The 21798-nt window shown below is 26.5% G+C and overlaps 2 protein-coding genes across 2 annotated transcripts in view; both read right to left on the bottom strand.

Moving 5' to 3' along the window:
- Nucleotides 1–16414, bottom strand: part of LOC127290888 (uncharacterized) — a 209587-nt gene extending 193173 nt beyond the window's left edge. Inside the window, exon 1 of the mRNA XM_051319712.1 lies at nt 16152–16414. The gene's annotated coding sequence lies outside the window, so the exon portion shown is untranslated. The remainder of the gene's footprint in view (nt 1–16151) is intronic.
- Nucleotides 16415–19302: 2888 nt separating this feature from the next.
- On the bottom strand, nt 19303–21163 carry LOC127290884 (uncharacterized protein DDB_G0283697-like). The gene is made up of 4 exons (XM_051319708.1): nt 20902–21163; nt 20405–20674; nt 20000–20198; nt 19303–19751 (listed from the first exon to the last, which is right to left on the bottom strand). The coding sequence occupies exons 1-4, from the start codon at nt 20954–20956 to the stop codon at nt 19526–19528; spliced, it is 750 nt and encodes a 249-aa protein (XP_051175665.1). The 5' UTR covers nt 20957–21163; the 3' UTR covers nt 19303–19525.
- Nucleotides 21164–21798: the final 635 nt, after the last annotated feature.

Genomic DNA, 21798 nt, shown 5'->3' with positions numbered 1-21798 from the left:
TTAAAGCCCAATGGGAAATAGCAGTGTAGTGCCGACAGACAAGCTTTAACCAATAGTTTATAATACACTACCGTCGGAAATTGTCGGTACGATTAACGTTACAGGAATGGAAATTCGGCGCTGACTTTAAAGCAAGATATTTCAAATTAGAAAAAAGTTAGAGACTTCTAACATAGATGGTTGGAAAGCTGATAAAATTCTGCTTCTGAATGTATATCAAGAAATTTTTTTTCTTTTTTTGTTGTATTTATAACACCGAAAAGATTTTCAAGCAAAAATTATGTAATTTTTGTACTGTCGTACTAATGTTTTTGATTTCCGGCATAATCTAGAATAATGTATGGAAAAATTTGACAATTTTACAACATAATCTTTAAGATCTCAACTTTAATTTGCATTTTTGAAACTTAAAAAATCAAATTAAAGCTAAGAACTTAAAGATTGTGTTAAAATTTTGAAAACTTAGTAGTGTCATCTCTCACAAAATATTGAACGCCGAATAATAAATAAATTAATAATTAATAAATCTGTTAATAAATCTGGTCAATTTTTATAGAAAATTTCAAAAAAATATATTTTTCGAAAATTTCCCGATAACTTTTTCACGTGGGAGGTTAAACGCCAAGCAGATGTTTTAATTTTTTTTACAATTTAAATATCAAAATAAGGTTGAGTTTGCGTATTTGACCGATGTGCAAGGAACATTAATCATATCTTTTTAAGAACTGTGCTAATACATAATAACACAGTTTTATAAATTATTTTTTCACTTTTTTAATGTAGTAATTTAAATAAAAATTTATAGTGTAGAAATGGTTGAGTTTAGAAAACTACCTGGGGACACAGGTCCCTGGTGTGCTTCTTGCTTGGAAAAAAGGGTTGAACAAAAATTTATTAATTTTTTATATAATAAGTAATAATTATTAGTTTAATACTGTTTGTTAGTTCAATTAATTAATTAACTTTAATACATTAATTAGTTAATTAATTTTAGTTTATAAATTTAATAATCATAATATATAACAGAAAAAATAAATGTTATAATCCAGTGAGCGCTAATAGCGTATCTGGTAAAGCGTTAGGCTATAAACCTGTAGGTCGTAGGTTCGATTCCCCTCATTCATCAGATTTATTTATTTCGTAGATTTGCGTTTATTCTAAGTTATATATAAATTAATTGTATTAAAATTCGAAAATTTCAAATTACAGTAATATGCCATTGCTACATGTTTTTTCAATTTTTTTAATTTATATATTATATACGCATTACATTTTGGTTTAATTATTTGTAATTTTCAATTTATTAATAAATAAATACAGGCAGTATTTCGACAGCTTTATTTACTGTTATAATTTTAACGTCATGCCAGTGCTGTCTGTCAGTTTTGCCGACATTGCTGACGCAGTACTGCGCCAGTTATATTTTTCGTATTCGGGGAGTATTTTTCACAGTCGAATAAAATTGTTCTTTTGTCGTTGATTGTGAAGTGTGGGGGGACGCCTACATCGAGACGCGTATTATCTGATAAAATCAACTCTAAGAACTAGATTATTTGGATCTGCGTTATCAAGATTGAAAACAAAACAATTATACCCAGAATATCATTTTATATCGAGTTGGATGAAAGATCTTTTAGCGAGCAATTAAAATGAAAGTGAAATTATATAATTATATTATTTATAATTGAATTAAAAAAGCAATTTATAAACCCCAAAGCTTGAGGTGAAATAACTTTATTGATCTTTCTACAATCAAAAGTAATTTTTAATTTTAATTCTTCATTATTCGTCAGTACACAGAAAATTAAAAGGCATTAAAATAAGCTGCAACGCTTCTTATTTTAATGCCTTTTAATTTTCTGTGTAACACAGATACACAAAAAAAAGTTTTTTGGCCGATACACTACACTAGTGTATTCCCATGTATTTTTTCCGCTGAATCCGAATCCGAAGTCAGAATAGTCAGATTGGCTCTTGTTTTTGAGTTATACTCAAAAAACGACTCAAAAAACTAATTAAAATAAAAAAACAATTTATGTCACTACAATAGTATATTCCCATGTATTTTTTACCAATGAATCCGAATTCGAAGTCATAATTGTCTGATTGGCTCAAAATTTTAAGCTAAACTCAAAAAACTGCTCAAAAAAGCGAATTAAAATAAAAAAAGGAACTTTTTTTGGCCTAGACACTACACTAGTGTATTCCCATGTATTTTTTCCCGCTGACTCCAAAATTCAAAGTCAGAATTGTCCGATTGGCTTAAAATTTTGAGATAAACTCAAAAAATGTTCAAAAATGCAAATGTAAAAGAGAATTTTTTGATCGAAACCTTATTCTATTACAATGATATCATGTTCCTATTTAGTTCAAATCTAGATTTTAAATTTACACCCTTTAAAAAAACCTGGTATCAAAATGAGTATAAAATTCATAATAAATTTTATACATATCATAAATGAGCCAAACAGATTCTGTGTAGTGTAACATGAATTTAATTTGAGATGCAACAAAAATTAGACTTTTTTTTCTATTTTAAGCTTTGGATATCCTTGTCGGAAATTTACTTCTAATACCACCGACAAACAATTTAAATAAGTTAATACACTAGCGTAGTATCATTGCACAAAAATTTTCCGCTTTTGTCTTTAATTCGTTCTTTGAGCAGCTTTTTAAATGCTCAAAAATTTTCAGCCAATGTGACAATTCTGACTTCAAATTTGAATTCAGTGGGAAAAAATGTATGCGAAAACACTAAATTAGTGTAACAAAAAAATTGACTTTTTTGACATTCGTGTTTTTTTAGCAAATTATTGAGCTTTCTTCAAATTTTGAAACAATCGAACTATTCTGACTTCGAATTCGGAATCATCAGGCAAAAATACATGAGAATATACTATTGTAGTGACATAAATTTTTTTTTTGATTTTAATTAGTTTTTTGTGTCGTTTTTTTTAGTATAACTTAAAAACAAGAGCCAATCTAACTATTCAGATTCGGATTCAGCAGCAAAAAATACATGAGAATACACTAGGGGAGGATGGGGCAAGGATAGTTGGTTGCTGTTATGCTTAGACGGCTTGCTCAAAAATCGCATCATTCATGGTAGATTTGCGTCTTAAAACCAATTGATGATAATAAAAATTGGAAGTCAATCTGCCACCATTTGCGATGTCAGGAGTTTATTTTTGTAAAAAGTCTGTTTTGCTAAAATGGCAACGTAGTGTTTATCATATTGTTTTCTATATTAGTGCTTCCGAATATTTATTTACGTAAGTGTTTTCCGAAGTAGAATTTCCTGCTGAACACGAATATCGTATTTATTTTCAAATTAATTCACGTCGTTCCTTAAAATTTAGAAAAAACTGAAATATGGGCTCATGGGGCAAGGATAGTTAGAGCTATTACGGCTAGATAAAATCCTGCTAATGCGACTGCAAATTATAAAAAAATGTTTAATTGTTCTTTTTAGGTTGATATACATAATGGTGCGTAATTATATACGGAAAACGAAGCTTATTGACCAAGAAATTGATGATCATCTGAAGAAAATTGGTTAAACCTCAGATTCTAGTTCAGACGAATTTTAATGCAATAATTGATATTTAGAAAATGTTCAAAACATGTTGTTAATACTTGATATATCAATATTGAATAGTCTAAGTCAAATAAAATAAAGAAAACGAAAATTTACTGATTTTCTATGACATTTTTAGCATTCGGATTCTTTTAACTATCCTTGCCCCGGTACTGGGACAAGGATAGTTAAAAATTTTTTTTTACTTTTTCATTCGTATCTCGTAGGGATTGCAGTCTACAGCAAAATAATGTATAGCAAAATTATAGCCAAATAACCAGGCTTTTCAAAAATACTACTCGTTTGCAGATACAAATTCAGGTTTGGTCGCTAGATTCGAAAACATCTTACCTAATTATTCTTACCCCATCCTCCCCTAATGTATAGTGTCTCGGCCAAAACCTTTTTTTTGTGTGCCTATGTAATTATAAGAATTTTATTAGTCCGTTTATCCTCTTTTAACACAATAAGGATATTTAGAATATTCATGAGACGTTCTATTAATATCTTTTTACTTCTGGCGGTTTGGATATCCCAAAGATCCCAAGTGAAACGATGCTACGGCAACTACTCCACGGAAATTCCGTACGGAATTTCCACACGGAATTCCGTAAAAATTATATACGGAATTCCGCAAAAATTTCCGCAAAATTTTTGAAAGAAGTTCTTTTGTAATTTTGCGAATTTTTTATAAGAATTACACACATAATCTCTATACAGAATTGCACAAAATTTTTGTTAGAATTTCACAACTGTACACTGAAAAAAATTTAGCCGAAATCCTCAACTACCTTTAGTTAACTGACTTGAAAGTAGTGTATTTTTTACTGATTTTTTTGTAATTTTAAAATAACTGCTGGTGGATACACTGAAAAAAATTAGTGGAGAAATTCAACTACCGTTAGTTAGTTGACTGAAAAATAGTAAATTTCTTTTGGAAAACGTTTTATTGACCTCTCAAATAAGTTCGACTAGATATTAGTTAATCTATCATAAATTCTATATTATATCCACCAGGAACATCATCGTCGACTAGTTTTCGTTATAGTAGCAGCAGTTATTTTAAAATCACAAAAAAATCAGCAAAAAATAAAGTTGTGGAATTTTATTGAAAATTTTGTGCAATTCTATATGGAATTCTTCCAAAAAATTCGCAAAATTACGAAAGGAATACTTTCAAAATTTTTGCGGAATTCCGTATAGAATTTTTGCGGAATTCCATATGGAATTTCCGTAGAGTGATTTTCGTAGAATCGTTTCACCTGGGATATCCCAAACCACCAAAAGTCAAATGATATCCCTAGGACGTCCCAGGGTAATGATTAAATTGATATAAAAATGTTTGGTAAATATTATTTTATATGGATTTAATAGGATCATTTTCTTTAGGAACTCCTAATCTCTTGTTATAATTATCTACTTTAAATTAATTTCTAAGAGGTTTCATTTATTCTTATCCTTTTATTTAATCAAAAAGATATTTAATACCTAATAAACGAATATAATATTAATTTCCACATAAAGGAAATAAATATGAAAATAAAATTTGTTTTATTTTATTATTTCAGAGAATGGATATAACTTAAACTAAAAAATTTAATATGAATTTATATAGCAAAATAAATTCTATTTAAGGAGATGAAAGGAAAATTAATAACAGTCAGAAATAAAGTTGAAGACCTCCAAAGATTGATTGGTCTCAAAGTGGAATTGAACAGCAGTGAGGATTCGGGAGTCGAGGTTGAATATGCTGTAAAGTATAACATATTGATAATAGGGAATAAAAAATAATGTTGGATGCAAGATTCTATCGCATAAAATTATAGTCGTCGAAGGACGTAACAGAAATTATGAAGAATTGTAAAGAAAGTGGATGAATAGAAGCTGGAGAATTACTTTAGAAAATTGAAAAATTTAATTAAATTCCAAATGCATAAAAAATTGAAAATAAGTAAATTATATATAATTGTAATTTTTTTGTTTGAGAAGCTATATTTATTATAATCACGATGTTTGAATTTAATTTGTCTCTCTTTCGAATCCGAATTACTGATTGTAATTCAATCTACAGTGGCATAAGTTTGCACATCATTCATTTTACTTGACGATTGCCTAAAGACTGCAATTCGAAGAATAGGCCATCTCAGTATTGATAATTAAAAATTTGTATTCGACGTATAAGAACTACACGATAAAGTGAAACTTCGCATCAATTTGGTATTAACCTTTGTAATATTCTATACTGCGATATTTCACGATGAATACTATATATAATAGCAATCAGTGCCAAATTAAGGCAAGTTAAGGCCCAGAGCAATAGACATTTTTTGATACCCTGCTCATCTACTGTAATTAAATTTAAAAAATCTACAAAAGTAATATGCACACACTTTTTGTGCTTGTCTTCCTTGGGTATATTTTTGACTTTCTTTGTTAAATAAAGTATAATGTTCAATATACAAACTCATATTATTAAGTATTTATTAAAATTATTACTTCCACAATAAGATACTTTATTCCTTTTGATTACAAATATAAAGTTTGTTGAAACACACATAAAATAAACTTTAACTAACAAAAACGTAAATAACTTTAGTTTCTAATGTATTTCTTAAGTCATTTGGAATATTTAATTCATTGGTGATTTTGTTCTTTTTTAAATCTGACAAAAACATAAATTATTCAGAAGTACAATATATTTAACATTTTTTAAATTATTTACTTAATGAAGTAACATATACCGTAAAATGAGGTAAAGTCGGCGTTTGCGGGTAAAGTCGGCCGGCGCTTTAAACACTTAAATATTGTATTTCATTTATTAATTTACATTAATTCTAACTACATTTTTAATAAAACTCGGATTTCTTCTGGAAAAAAGTAATAGTTAAACTTTAAAATGATTTAAAGCGCCGGCCGACTTTACCTCATTTTACGGTACTCTTAAAAAAGGTTAGACCGAATGAATTATATTCTACTTTTAAAAATAGAAAACACATACCTATTATTGTTGATAATTAATAAACAATTATTATTATTTACTACATCAGTTTTATATATTTTTTAATGACAATAATCACAAGCTATTAAATATATAAAATTCGAGGAGGAATTTCCTCAGTCTATTGTATATTCTTTCTGTACTTCTCGTGTGATAACGTGAAATACAATAATGCATTATTCCCAGGTGGAAAAGTTCCCGGTAGTGGCTACCGGTAGCGAATACCGGTAGTGACTGTACAGGTAGCGGTACCGGTAGTCACTACCGGGAACTTTTCCACCTGGGTTACAATGCTGTAATAACGCAAAAAATTCTATAATATCTCTGTAACAACGTGTAGTACTTAGTAATAAGGGTAATATGAGGTGTAATGCAGGTACCCGTGTGGAAATTAATCGTGGAAGTCTAGCTATAGCTAGCGCCACCATTGGATTCGTGATGGCAGTCTAGCCTAGCGATTTCACCTAGCCTCGTCAATGGCTCGAGTTCATTCTGCTAGAATGCAACATAACCTAATCCAATAGAATACAAATCTTTGTACATAGTGTTATAATAATAATACAAACAAAATTCAAGATTAAAAAAAAACTATAATACAGAAAATTTATTTGGTAATTTATGGAAATTTTTGAAATTTTGAGGTAATTTATAATTATAATACAAACAAAATTCAAAAACTATTGCAGAAAGTTTACGTGGTAATTTATGGAAATTTATGCGGTAATTTATGAAATTTTTGAGGTAATTTATAATTGTAATATAAACAAAATTTAAGATTTAAAAATTATTGCAGGAAATTTATGCGGTAATTTATGAAATTTATACGGTAATTTATGAAATTTATGCGGTAATTTATAATATATAAAAGAAAAAGTTTGTAACTAATTTTGGAAATTTATGGAAATTTATAGGGTAATTTATGAAATTTTTAAGGTAATTTATAATATATAAAAGAAAATTTTAGAAATTTATGGTAATTTATGGAATTTTATGTGGTAATTTAAGAAAATTTAATGGAAATATATGTTGTAATGTTGTAAATTATTTTTAAATTTTTTTTCGTAATTTTTAAACATCACCATTCCCGCAATACTAGCTAGTGGCTAGAATACAAAATTGGGACAAATGGGCGTAGCGCCATTACAGTGTCACGGAAAGCTAGGATGGTGCCATCCTAGCGCCACGATATTTTTCTACACTGAAAAAAAAAGTTAATTGAATCAAGTTAATGCATTTACTTGAGGTACTTTACTTGAAACAAGACGATATTTTCTTATTGGAAGAAATTTATTTTCTTGAGTCAAGTAATTTTGAGCATTGAGCAAGGTTCTTGAAATAAGAAAATATGAGTTTCATACAAGTAAATATATCTTACTGTTTCAAGCGAAATATTTTACTTGCGTCAAGAACAGAAAAAGAATTGAGTCAAGAATATTATTTTCTCATGTCAAGTGATTTATGCGTTGAGTATTTTATTCTCTTGGGTCAAATCGTTTTGTTGTTTCCTTCAAAACAACTTTTTACTTAATCTAATACTTATAGTCTTGATCCAAGAAAATGGAAAGATTAATAGAAATAAATACTTGTTTCAACTTGATTGAAATTTATATTGATTGAATTAAACATTAATCAATCCAAGTGTTTAATATACTTAAAGCATTTTCATATTATATTGTTTCAAGAACATTCAATTTCTAGAAATAATATTATATTATCTTAAAGGAAATAATTTATTTTTTCAGTTGAAATAGTGAATGAATCTTGAATGAAATCATTTTTTTGTTTCCTTGAAAATATTTTTTATTTAATTCAACGCTAATATAGTCTTGAGTCAAGAAAATGCGAATATTAATATAAGTAAATACTTGTTTTAACTTGATTAACGCATAGTTCTTGAATTAAGAATTTAGTATTTGGCAGAAGTAAATATGTTATTTTCGCAACCCAATATTTTATTTTCCCGAAGTACCAAAAAGTATTCAATCAAGAATATTAGGTTATTAAGTACTTAAAATAATAAAATATTGTCTGAAGAATTTTCATTTCTTGAATCAAATAGTTTTATTCATTTGCTTTGAATTAATTTTTTACTTAATACAAATCCCGTATTCTTGATCAAAGAAAATATTTCTCTTCAAATGGATGTGAAACTTAAATAGGAGTTTTTGAAAACCATCAATTGAGTCAGGGTGGCATAGTGGTCTACGTTACTGCCTTTGGTGCGCGCAACTCGGGTTCAGTTCCTCCGACCGTGAAAAATTTACATTCAAGGTATACTTGTTTAAGTTGTGTTAAGTATTAATTAAATATAAATATGTATGTAAAATAAACATTATTTAAATAAATAATAAAAAATATGAATGTTAATAATAAATAAAAATGTTTGACTTAAGAATTAGACATGGTGGGATAAGGAAGGAGTGTAGGAGGGGGGGGGGGGTAAATTCAAGTAAATATTTACTTGTATTGGAAAAATATTTTTTTGGTTCAACTCCATAAGTTTTCTCAAGTCAAGAAAATATTTTCTTGAGTTAATATATATATGATCTTGACTTAATATATTTTACATTTATTAGAAGTCAATAAACTTCTTAGACGAATTCCATATTTTCTTGGACCAAGAACATATGGTCTCCTCACAATATAAATAATATTTTGATTTAAATCTTGTCTTACTTGATCCAATATTGCAAAGATTTGAATGAATCAAATGAAACAATTGATTTGACTACATATATTCTCAGAACAAGAAAATATTTTCTTCCTTTAATGTATTTTACATTTGTTACAAGTTGATTAATATATTGCTCGAATTCCATATTTTCTTGGCTCAAGAATATATGCTCTCGTCCCAAATATACTATCTCAAGACAATCGTTTACTTGAACCAATGCCGTAATTGACTTGTCCCTATTCAATTCCACGGTTTACTTGAAGCAAGTAAAATTTTCTTGATTCAATACTACTTTTTTTCAGTGCACACGGGTAGTCCACTGTATACGTTTTTAACTAGTAAATTTCCCCTCGATAAAATTCAAAGTTTTTATGTCTCTCCAGAGATCGTGTGACGTTACAAGGTGAAATACCTACCTACCTAATATCACTAAAAACATTACTGAAAAAATGTGTTTTCTATTTCCAAAAGTAAAATAATTAATTTGAACTTTTATTGAATACGTATGCAGTTTTTTCTTAACGATGCTTTTGCTAAAAGTGAAAATTTTAAACAATAATCATTAATAAAGTATTATATTACATATCTAAAAAATTCTTTTGATGTTCATAATTTTCTATAACATCGTAAAATTAAATTTATTATTAATTATTTTCCGCCACGTGTATACTAAAGAAAAAAGATAAAACTTCTAACTTCATTTTAAGAGCCTTGGAATGTAAATGAAAAAGTTTATTATTTGGCTGGAATTTGATTTTATTTTAAAACATTAGTATATGAACTTGGAACAAGAATCTCTCAATTTTGAAAATGGAGCTAGTTTCCAAGGGCAGTTTTTCTTCGGATGTCAGAGTAAAAATATCGTCCTTGTTATTAACGGTTTGCTGCGGTACTCAGGATGAAAAGTGAATCCTGTGAAACTTAAAACTTTCTGCTGTAATTTTACTCTTTTTTATGTACTTCGAATGTGTTGACTGATTGCACTTTAATTACTGTTGAAAAAATATTGCAGAATTTTCAGAAATAGCTTTCTCAAAAAATGATGTGATTTTTTTTATTATTCAGTTCTATTAATATATGTATATATATGTAATTTTTCTATTAATTATGTGATATTAAATTTATTCATATTTAATTTGTCATATATCACTGCGAGCTGAGTGACAGTTACTAAACAATTTCGTCTTTTTCGACTGACTAAAAAAATGAGAATGTTAACTAGAATTTTGTCAGATGTACTAAACAAAAAGAAATGAATAGTGTATTATTTGAGATTTTAAACTCTTTTCAAAGAAAAAAAAATTTTCCTTCTATAATATTATTCAGTAATATTTATGTTTTCAAAAAAAAATTAAAAGTTTACTATAAAATTCATATTGAAATAAGATATAGAATAATTTTTAGTAAATTACTATATCCATGAGAGACAATTAAGTTTAATTCTTTAAACAAACTGCTAACAAGCATGATATTTTTTTAAGCATAAAAATTCTTAAATCAAAAAATTTTCAAAAAGCAAACATCTTGTGAACTTAAATTTCAATCTTTTATAGCATAATAAATATATTTTTTCGCCATTGCACAGTGGCCGATTTCCCGAAAAACCTGGCCAAAAGTCAAAAAATTTTTTTTAGAAATTTATACTTTTTATTGTTGAATATTATAAAGGAGGGTTCACTGCATAATTTTGCGAAAAAAAATTACACTTTTTTTATCACCAATTTATTATGTGAACAAGTAAAAGTGATCTTTGCCAGAGATTTACTCAGAACGTTTCATAACTATAAATTTTCGTCACAGTTAAAATAGTGAAAATATACTAATATACAGCAGATTTTTGAATATCTTTTTTTGGGAATTATTAACAAAGGTGTATGAAATATGTTGAATGTATTTATAATCACATTTAAAACGTACAGTTTTTAAAAAATGACATTAAACATCGCTATTCATGGCGACGATTTTTGTATTGTTTTATCAACGTAAATCATGAAAATAGTTGTGAAATCCACCGATATCCGCGATCTACCTGGTATTATCATAAACTAGAATATATTTTTAATTCATTTTAATTGAAATCAGTTGCCCCAAGCTGCCCCTGCAGTTTTGGTATCACTTTTTATTTCACTAAGCGCGGTTTACCGACAGCGCGTTGCACCGGCCGGCGGTGCACCTGAACGTGAAAGACTGACTTTTTCTTCATTCGCATTCGCTTTAAACTAAAATTTAAGCACTGTCTGTAATTTAAAAAAAATAAGCTCTAACACATTTACGCAATTTTATAATACCAGCAAATATTTTGGATCCGCCATATTGAATTTGATAAAACAAATGTAAAATTTGATTTCAGAAACCCAGTAAACGTAAGTATACCAATTTTGATTGAAATCGTATCATTTTTCGATTTTCAGCAAAGTTTTTTAAAATCTAAACGGCCATTTTGGATCCGCCATTTTGAATTTGACACAACCAATGTAAAATTTGAATTCAGAAGCCCAAAAAACATGGGTATACCAATTTGGTTGAAATCGTATCATTTTTCGATTTTCAGCAAAGTTTTTTAAAATCTAAACGGCCATTTTGGATCCGCCATTTTGAATTTGACACAACCAATGTAAAATTTGAATTCAGAAGCCCAAAAAACATGGATATACCAATTTTGATTGAAATCGTATCATTTTTCGATTTTCAGCAAAGTTTTTTAAAATCTAAACGGCCATTTTGGATCCGCCATTTTGAATTTGACACAACCAATGTAAAATTTGAATTCAGAAGCCCAAAAAACATGGGTATACCAATTTTGGTTGAAATCGTATCATTTTTCGATTTTCAGCAAAGTTTTTTAAAATCTAAACGGCCATTTTGGATCCGCCATTTTGAATTTGACACAACCAATGTAAAATTTGAATTCAGAAGCCCAAAAAACATGGGTATACCAATTTTGGTTGAAATCGTATCATTTTTCGATTTTCAGCAAAGTTTTTTAAAATCTAAACGGCCATTTTGGATCCGCCATTTTGAATTTGACACAACCAATGTAAAATTTGAATTCAGAAGCCCAAAAAACATGGGTATACCAATTTTGGTTGAAATCGTATCATTTTTCGATTTTCAGCAAAGTTTTTTAAAATCTAAACGGCCATTTTGGATCCGCCATTTTGAATTTGACACAACCAATGTAAAATTTGAATTCAGAAGCCCAAAAAACATGGGTATACCAATTTTGGTTGAAATCGTATCATTTTTCGATTTTCAGCAAAGTTTTTTAAAATCTAAACGGCCATTTTGGATCCGCCATTTTGAATTTGACACAACCAATGTAAAATTTGAATTCAGAAGCCCAAAAAACATGGGTATACCAATTTTGGTTAAAATCATATCATTTTTCGATTTTTGGCCAGGTTTTTCGAGAAATCGGCCACTGTGCATTGACATGAAAAAGTGTCTTTTTTGTGCCTGTTTTGGGCAGATAAAGTAGCACTTTTTAAGGCAGTTTGGGCCAACTGCCTAAAAAAGACTTTTTTAGGCAGAAAACTGCCCTATAAAGTCTTTTTTAGGCAGAAAACTGCCCTATAAAGTCTTTTTTAGGCAGTAAACTGCCTTATAAAGTCTTTTTTAGGCAGTAAACTGCCCTATAAAGTCTTTTTTAGGCAGTTGTTAATTTTTGCATAATTTTTGTAATAATATATAATATATATAATATATTATATATATATATATATTTCTTTAAAATTGTTTCACTTTTTCATAACAATGGCGAAAAAAATAGCGTATGTGGCTCGCACGTAGTAATTTTTAGGTTCGGATGATTTCAATACTCACTGTCTGTGCGACTTCGGTTCGACTTGACTTGCTTTCGGCTCGTCTTCATCTCACTTAGTCGCACTAACGACAGCTCGTACTGAAAATTACATCCTCACCTAAAAAGTATTACTTTACGTGCTTGCCACATAATATACTATTAGTAAATATGTATAGTTTATTTGTTTTTATTAATTTAGTGATTATGGTTACATTTTAAAATTTATTCTCTATAAATGAATATATTGAATACATATACGATTCTTATTTTAGAATTATAAAATTATTTATATATACCTTATATCTATATTAAATGAATAGGGTCAGTTGGGGTAAATGGGGACAAGAGTTTTTGGAGCTTAATTTACAGTTTTAAAATTAAGTTCAACGTCAATATTTTAACCTCAGATCACCAGCAAGAGGTTTAGAGTATTGCCAAGCTTTTATCTTGACAATTGGCAGCAAGATAAAAAAAGTTATCGCTCAATCCATAAAAACTTGAAAATCAAAGTCAAACTGTTTCAGTATTTTGTCGAGCATTTCAAAGAAAACAGACTTAAAAATCATACCAAAATTTTTTCTTATTTCTTATGACTTCTATAACAGAAATTCATTTGAATTTTGGATTTTTATCAATTTGGTTAATAATGACAAGCTGTCCCCATTTACCCTGAGTTTTCAAATTTTTTGGGGTAAATGGGGACAGCTTGTCATTACTAACCAAATTAACAAAAATCAAAAATTCAAGTGAATTTCTGTTATGGGAGTCATAAGGAATAAGAAAAACATTTGGTATGATTTTTAAGTCTGTTTTTTTTCAAATGCGAGACAAAGTACTGAAATAAAAAAAAATAAAAAAATTTCAACTGGCTCAACTATTATATATCTACTACAAATTTTTTTCAAGTTTTTTCATCCCTTAATACAGTAATATACTAAAGGAAATTTTTTTCTTAAAACTTTCTTAGAAACTATGCTGTCCCCATTTACCCCAAATTTTATGAAATTTTCTAAATCTTGGGGTAAATGGAGACAGGCAGTTTCATGCGTTTAAAGCTTATCTAAATTTTTTTCTGCTGCATAAAATTAATCCTGGGAATGTAAATAACAACTTAAAAAAAATAAACCCGCAAATATTACCTTTTAAAGGAAGAAATTTACGTAATTTGTGAAAAATAGCGATTTTGTCCCCATTTACCCCAACTGACCCTTCATCAGCTGAATTAAATTAATTATTATTTAGACTAATTTAATAAAAAATTATTTATCATTTCGGCGCTCATTATTAAATTGACTGAAAATTATTATATTATTGTTTCTAAAAGCAAATAATTTATTTTCTTTGCCCTTGTTATTTATACGATTCTAATAAAATCCAAATTAAATTTTTTTGAATTTTTTTTCACGTCCCTGAATTTATTCTTGTTTATTTAAAAGAATCGATTCTACGATTGTATTTAAAACTCATGGTCAACTTATTTAATTAGGCACTTGAATTAAGATAATTCAGTTTTATTTTTTAATTTTTTACTTATTATGTTTTCGTATTATTTATAACATTAGGGTACTTTAATATAAATAAAATAATATTAAAAAAATTCATAAATAATAATAATAATAATAATAATAATAATAAAAGAATATTTATCACCTCTAATATTGGCTATAGAATTACAGTAAAAAAAAAACTTTTTTCTAAATTATAAAGAGAAAATGTACGACAAATAAAATAAAAATTTTACGACTAGGAAGCGAAGTCGATTGAAGAGTGGAAGTGTCCAAACGTCCTTAACCGTGACTCAATGTACAAAGTCATGGGAACTGACAGAAAGGAAATTTAACTTGGTAAAAGTAACTTATTGATTTTTTTTATTGTCGAAAGTAAATAAAATTATTGCTATAGAAGGAGTGGAAAAATCTCATCACTGTCAGCCACAGTAGTAAAGATTGATTAAGGCTCTTAAGTAGAAAAATGCGGTTTTGGCCAGACGGCATATATGACCACAATATACACTTATTATTGAGGTATCACCAAAAAATATTAAAACTGTTTTTCAAATTGTACAATTTATTTTCAATGTATACAAAATAAATAAATACAGTTAAAAAAGAAAAAAAAACTTAATAAAAAAATTAATTTTTTCTTAATTAAAAAATTTATAATTTCAGAAAATTCTATATAATTTTTAAATTTCTTGTATAAATCTAGTCACAATGTGTGTAATAAATTCAATTACTTGTTACCGATAAAATTTTTTATTAGTTTTCATTAATTCCTACAAGATCTATAATGTAAAAAGTCGATAATTAAATAATTACAATATTTGTTAATTTAATTATATTTATATATAATTTTTATTATTATAAGTCTATATAAATTTTTTTATTGTAAAATATTCTGTTATGAGCTGTGTAATGTTATTTTATAGTTTTTTGGGTACTCATGTACGAAAGGGCTTGTCCCATCTACTAATAAATAAGTAAATAATTAATTTATAAAATTTGTGTATTGTATGAAATGATCCTTAAGAAAACTATAAAATTTAATTTACTTATGCGAAAAAATTTTGTTTGATGTTTTTAAAAAATTTTAAATTACGTTTGTAACACTGAAAAAAATTTATTTGATTCAAATAATTGGTTACTTAACTATTATCAAATAAATATTTATTTTTATCAAAAAATTATTATTTGAGATGATATTTGTTTCAAATACAGAAATTATTGGTTAAAATACAGTTTATTTAATTCAAAATTTCAAATAAAAATTATTTGGTTCAAGTAAATATATTTATTTGACAATAGTCAAGTAACTGATTATTTAAATCAAATAATTTTTTTTTACAATGAATAATAAAGTAAATTTTATAAAAATTTAAATATAGTACAATGATCATTACAATCATCTCAAAATTATGTACACGGAAAAAAAGATTTATCTGGAACAGCGAAACGTTTTACTCAAGGTATAGGAAAAGTTTTGCTTGTTCCAGTTAAATCTTTCGCTATTCTAGTGAAACCTTTCGCTGCTTTAGATAAATATTTTTTTTCCATCTATAATAAAAAACAAAATTTAACCTAATTTTTCATAATTAACTTACCGAGGAATACGCCTTGAAGAAATAAATCATGTTTTTTCCCGAACATAAGGGTTAGTACATGCAAAATAATAAATAAAAAAAGGGTTATCTTGAAATTCGTGAAAACACTGCATTAATAAACAAAAAAAAAAGAATTCACATATTCAGAAAAATGTTAAAAATTAAATTTTTTGAATTTCACATATACATCTATATATTGTATGAATAAAAGCTTTTCGGAAAAAAATTTTAATCGCAGAGTAACACGCGTTGCGTCGCGGTGCCGCGAGCCGACTGACAGAACGACGGTCTTTCTCTCCTCCATTGGCGTCTCGACGATATTTCTCTCTTTCTCTCTCTCTCTCTCAACATTTCTCTCCATACTCTTTCTCTCTTTCTTCTACCCCTATTCGAGAATCCTTGTGATGATATGTTTTCGAATCCACGTGGTGCGCAAACGTACATGTTCGTATAACTTAATGAGCCGGTGTTATGTTATTATTTAAAATTCTATACGTCTACACTTGAGAAAAAAATCAATGAAATCTGAATGAATAATTTTTATTGAGTTTGTATAGTAGGGAATAAAATTCACGAATGTTTTATATCATATCAATTGGATCAATTAAAAAAAAAAAATTTTTTTTTACTATATTGGATCCGTTACATTGAATTTAAAAAAAAACAATCAGACTGCTAAAAACCCTGATTAAAAAGTTTTAATTAAATCTGTCAAAAGTGTCAAAAAGTTCAAAAATTTTTAAATACTTTTACGAATTAAAAGCTAAAAACGAGGTATATAATTCTAAAACTCTTTCTTTAACAGTTTTTAGGGTCGCTAAGAATCTAAAGTTTTTTTTTCAAAACTTCAAAATGGCGAATCCAATATGGCGGATAAAATTTTTAAAAGAAGTTCGAAAATTCATTTTTTTGCTTGAAACTTTCTATATGAAGGTTTTTAACGTCGCTGATGATGAATCTGAAGTTATTTTTTGAAATTCAAAATGGCGGATCCAAAATGACAGACAAAAATTTTAGAAGAAGTTCAAAAATTCGTTTTTTTGCTTGAAGCTTTCTATATGAAGGTTTTTGAGGTCACTGATAAATTATAAGAAATTTAAAAAAATTTCATTTCTACCACATATAATTTTTTATAGTTTTTAAAAAAATGAAAATATGCTGATATTACTTATGCAATAGATTTAGTATCAGAAAATTACATAAATAACCAATTTATCGTCTTAAGTTGCAATTAACTTTGTATTTTTAACATAATAATGAATTGACTTTTGACAGCTCTATTGGAATCAAAAATGAATTTTTTTTAAAAAAACGCCCATCCGTAAAGCCATTTTTGTTTAGAGCTCTGTCCGTGTTGGCGTGGAATGTCCCTGATATATTTGGAAATAACTCGTTGGGTTAGTGGAAAAAAAAGGACACGTCCGTTTGATTTAGCTATGACGTGTCCTTTTTTTCCACTAACCCAGCGAACTATCCTTCTTAAAGAAAATGAGCTAAATTTGATTTTAAAGAAACATTAATTTTGACACGTAAACTTAAAAGTATATTGAAACAAAAAGAAACTCTTAAAATTAAATTGAAAAAGAATTAAATGATATTGAAAACAAATCGAAATGAATTCTGCAAACAAAATTAAACTTTTTTGGAATAGAAACTTTTCAACGTCGCCCATTTCGGAAGGAATTAATTGGAATTAAAAAATATCATAAATGCTTTCTCTTCAACGGAATTCATAATTTACAATTATATTTGGAATTAAAAATTTACCTTTTTACCGGATTTGAATTCATGACGATTTTCGATTTTTCAAAAATGGGGTTTATGAGCTCATTTTTATCTAGAATGCATATATTTGAAGTTTAAAAAAAAATTCCAGATCTATGTGTGTCTATGTCACAAAATGTAGTGTACAAATTATTTCCAACACGTTTTAATGGATTGTCCTGAAATGTTGTAGGTTTATTGCAGTCATTAATGCCTAAAATCTGACACGAGGATTTCCCAATATACTTATCTACAATATTTTTTTTCACAATTTTTTCAAAATTTGAAAAATTTATTATTTGTCAAAAAATTTTTTTTTATTGTAAATTTAATTCTGTTTGGTAAAAAAAAACTTATTTCTTGCATTAAAACAAATCAATAAACCTATATAAAGTTTATATTTTACTAAAAGCTATAGATTAAATTATTTTTTTAAATTTTTGAAAAAATTTGTTTTTTGTATTTTTTGAAATAACTTTTTCCTATCTATGTACTTGATCGATATTTTTATTTTTAACAAAAAATTGAAATTTTGAATTTTTTTTTAAACTATATAATAATATAAGTGTTTATCATGATGATGAAACTAAATGGTCATGAAAGGAACATAATTTTCAACTTGTTTGTTAAAGTTATTGAGATTTTGGTAGGTGGGACATATATGTATGTCCCATTAGCGTGAAAGGGTTAATAATAGTTAGTTTGTAAAATTAAGTTAGGAATTAAATATTTGTGGTTAGAAGTGTATGCATTTATTTTTTATTCTTAAAATTTAATATAAGTATTTAAAAATTTGTAATTGAATATTATTATTCATTTCAATTTTTCTAATACTAAATTTTTAAAATAATTTTTATCATTAAACTAAAAAAAAATTATTTGATTATTAAATAATCGGTTACTTGACTATTATCAAATAAATATTTACTTGAACCTAATTATTTTCTAGCTGAATTAAATAATCTATATTTAATACAATAATTTCAGTATGTGAAATAAATTCTATTAATTTCTAATTTAATAATAATCGTCCACTAACAAATTATTTGAATCAAATAAATCTTTTTTTCAATGTAGAAGAAGAATTTGAATTACTATTTTTTAACCTTTTGGCTTATAAATTACAAAAATAATGAAGGTTAAAAATAGTATTGACGATTATTTTATGAGACAGAATGATTGACTTAAAAAAAAATTCATTTTCGGGTTTTTGAACGTGAAAATCACAAAATTGTTTTTAACCTAAAAAGTGGTGAGAAATAATTTTTTAAAGAAATATCTGTTTCTCATATCCACAAACCTCATAACAAAGTGGACAATTTAACTTATAATTTGGAGAAATAAATAAACTTTTTGAAAAATTAAAAAAAGAATTATTTTTCGAAAATAATGCTCCACATGAAAATACTTTTATTCTTTACTTGACATTGTACAATCAATATAAATCTACAATAAATTCACTTTAATTGATCGTAAGAAAGTAAATTGTTCAAAATCACAATCAATACTTTTAGACTTTTGAGATGATATTTTTCTTCTAAAAAATGGACTTCAAAATTAATTTAGACAAATACAAAAAAATTTCAATAGAAGATTATTTTAAATGAAATTCAGTCATTTGGATTATATTCTTCATCTGAAGATTCATAGTCAGTGATGAGATCCTCTTTATATTTTTCTTTTTGTTCCTTAATGGGTGCAACTGAATTAGAATGACTTGAAGTTTCCTTCTCAACTTCATCAATTTTTCTTCTTTTCTGTTTATTTTTTTGATTATCCTTATTATTGTTTTTGTTTTCAGATTCGTCATCTCCCATTTCCTCAGAATCTCCACCGCTATTAATTAAATTATGAATAAAAAAAATTAATATAATAAATTGGATAAATAAAAACACGTCATTTAAGTTTCTCTAATTACTTGCTTTTAAAAAAATTTTAAACAATAAAATAGGAAAAAATTAACTTCTTTGTATACAAATATTAGTTTAAAAAAAAAACGAGAAAAATATAATGTACCTTCTCTATGTTTTATAAAAATATAAAAATTTATTTGATATTTGAGAAAAAATAATATTTTTAATTACTTGGAATGTCGACTGTTTTCACTTCTCCTACGACTTCTGCTTCGCCTCCTTTTGCGTCCTTTGGAACGTCTTGGTTTTTTCTTGTCTTGAACTTGATCATTTCTCAACGATTTACGAGAATCTAAAGGTTCATATTTTCGTTTTCTTCCTACAATTTCCACTACGTCAGTTGCAATTCGTATATTTTGTTCAATTTTACCTGTTTATCAGAAATAACTATTTTTAGAACTGTTATAATTTAAAATGATAATAAAAAGATTAAATTTCTTTTTTTCAATTATAAACAAATATTAAATTTTTTTTATTTAATTATTTAAATATGAAAATTTTAAATAGATATTGTAACAATTATTTTGATAAAAGAGATAATAAATTGATTAAATAAGAGATAATTAATTAATTTACCCATAGAATCAGATTGTGATTCATTTTTTGATGCCGTACTGCTAGTTTCGGAGATGTCTTCATATTCACAATTATCTGAATCTTCGTCATGAGAGTCACATTCTTCCATTGACTGATTAGATTCTGAATGCCGTGCTTTATTTGCATGTTTTTCTGATGCTAAATTTTTTTCCTTTCGATTTGAATTTCCATTTGTATCTGATTTCACTTCACCTTTTTTTTCCTGACTTTTGGAAGTAATTTCTGCATCATTTGATAATCCTTTTCGTTCTGAAAATAAGAATTTTCTATTTATCCATCACATTAAAAGATAACCTTCACTTACTTCATTCTATAATATTTATTTCACATTGATTTTATTTTTGTTTCGGAATTTTTTTTTTTTTTTTTTTTTTTTTTATTAATAAAATTGTTGTATAAAAATAATATTGACAACAAAAAATTTTTTTAATTATTTTAGAAATAGTTGTTAACGTTTATTTATTTGTTCGTCATACTTTTATCATTTGATAATTGTTTGGAACATCCAGGGCATGTTCGATGTGGAGCCATTTTTGAATTTTTAATTTTACTTTAATTTTAATTTTAATTATTCATAGAAAAATTAGGATCACTGTTGCACTTGAAATTTAATGTTTGAATATAATCACTTCACTTAATTTTGCTCTTTTAATATTCTGAATGGGATGATAAAATTTCTGGAATAATTTTATGAAAATGACATTTTGTGTATAAAAAGAAACAGCTGAAAACTTTTAACAACTTCAAGTTCCTCTAAGCCTGCTATTAAAAAATTGACTACCAAATTTAAATTTTATGTCAAATTTGAAATTCAAATTTTTAGTGGAATATTTATCTTTAGATTTAAAAAATTTTGCAGTTAGACATAATAAACGTGAAACTTAAAACAAATTAAATTCTTCCTAGTGTTGTGTTTTTCTTTTTTTTGTATGAATACAATCAAAAAGGTTAAAAAATATTTTTCTTTACGTTAATGATAATAAAATGTAATAATGAACCACTATAAAATAAAACTTAAAATATATTTTAATAACATAATTATTTATTAGAATTTCTACATATTGTTTAAAGAATTTCAATTTATAAGAATTTTGTTGAGTTAATTTGTTAATTTTTCAAAGATTGATATTGAAATATATTTTCAAATTTTACAATTACTATTTTATTTCGTATTGGAGTATTTTTAATTTTCATCAATAACGTATACGAAAAAAATTTCGTAATTTATTCTGATAAAATAATAATAAATTCTTCTTATGTAGACGAGGTAAAATATTTTTTCCTAAATATTTAATAATATTAACAAAATTGTCAGGAAAAAAACTTTTTTCACAGGAAAACGGAAAATATTTTTCGAAAGATTTAAAAAAATT

This window comes from Leptopilina boulardi, unplaced genomic scaffold (genome assembly GCF_019393585.1).
Source record: "Leptopilina boulardi isolate dan_hultmark-lab unplaced genomic scaffold, ZJU_Lbou_2.1 LbouV2_94, whole genome shotgun sequence".
Lineage (NCBI taxonomy): Eukaryota > Metazoa > Arthropoda > Insecta > Hymenoptera > Figitidae > Leptopilina > Leptopilina boulardi.
The sequence above is the reverse complement of the archived record's forward strand: the minus strand, read 5'-3'. Positions and strand labels throughout refer to the sequence as shown.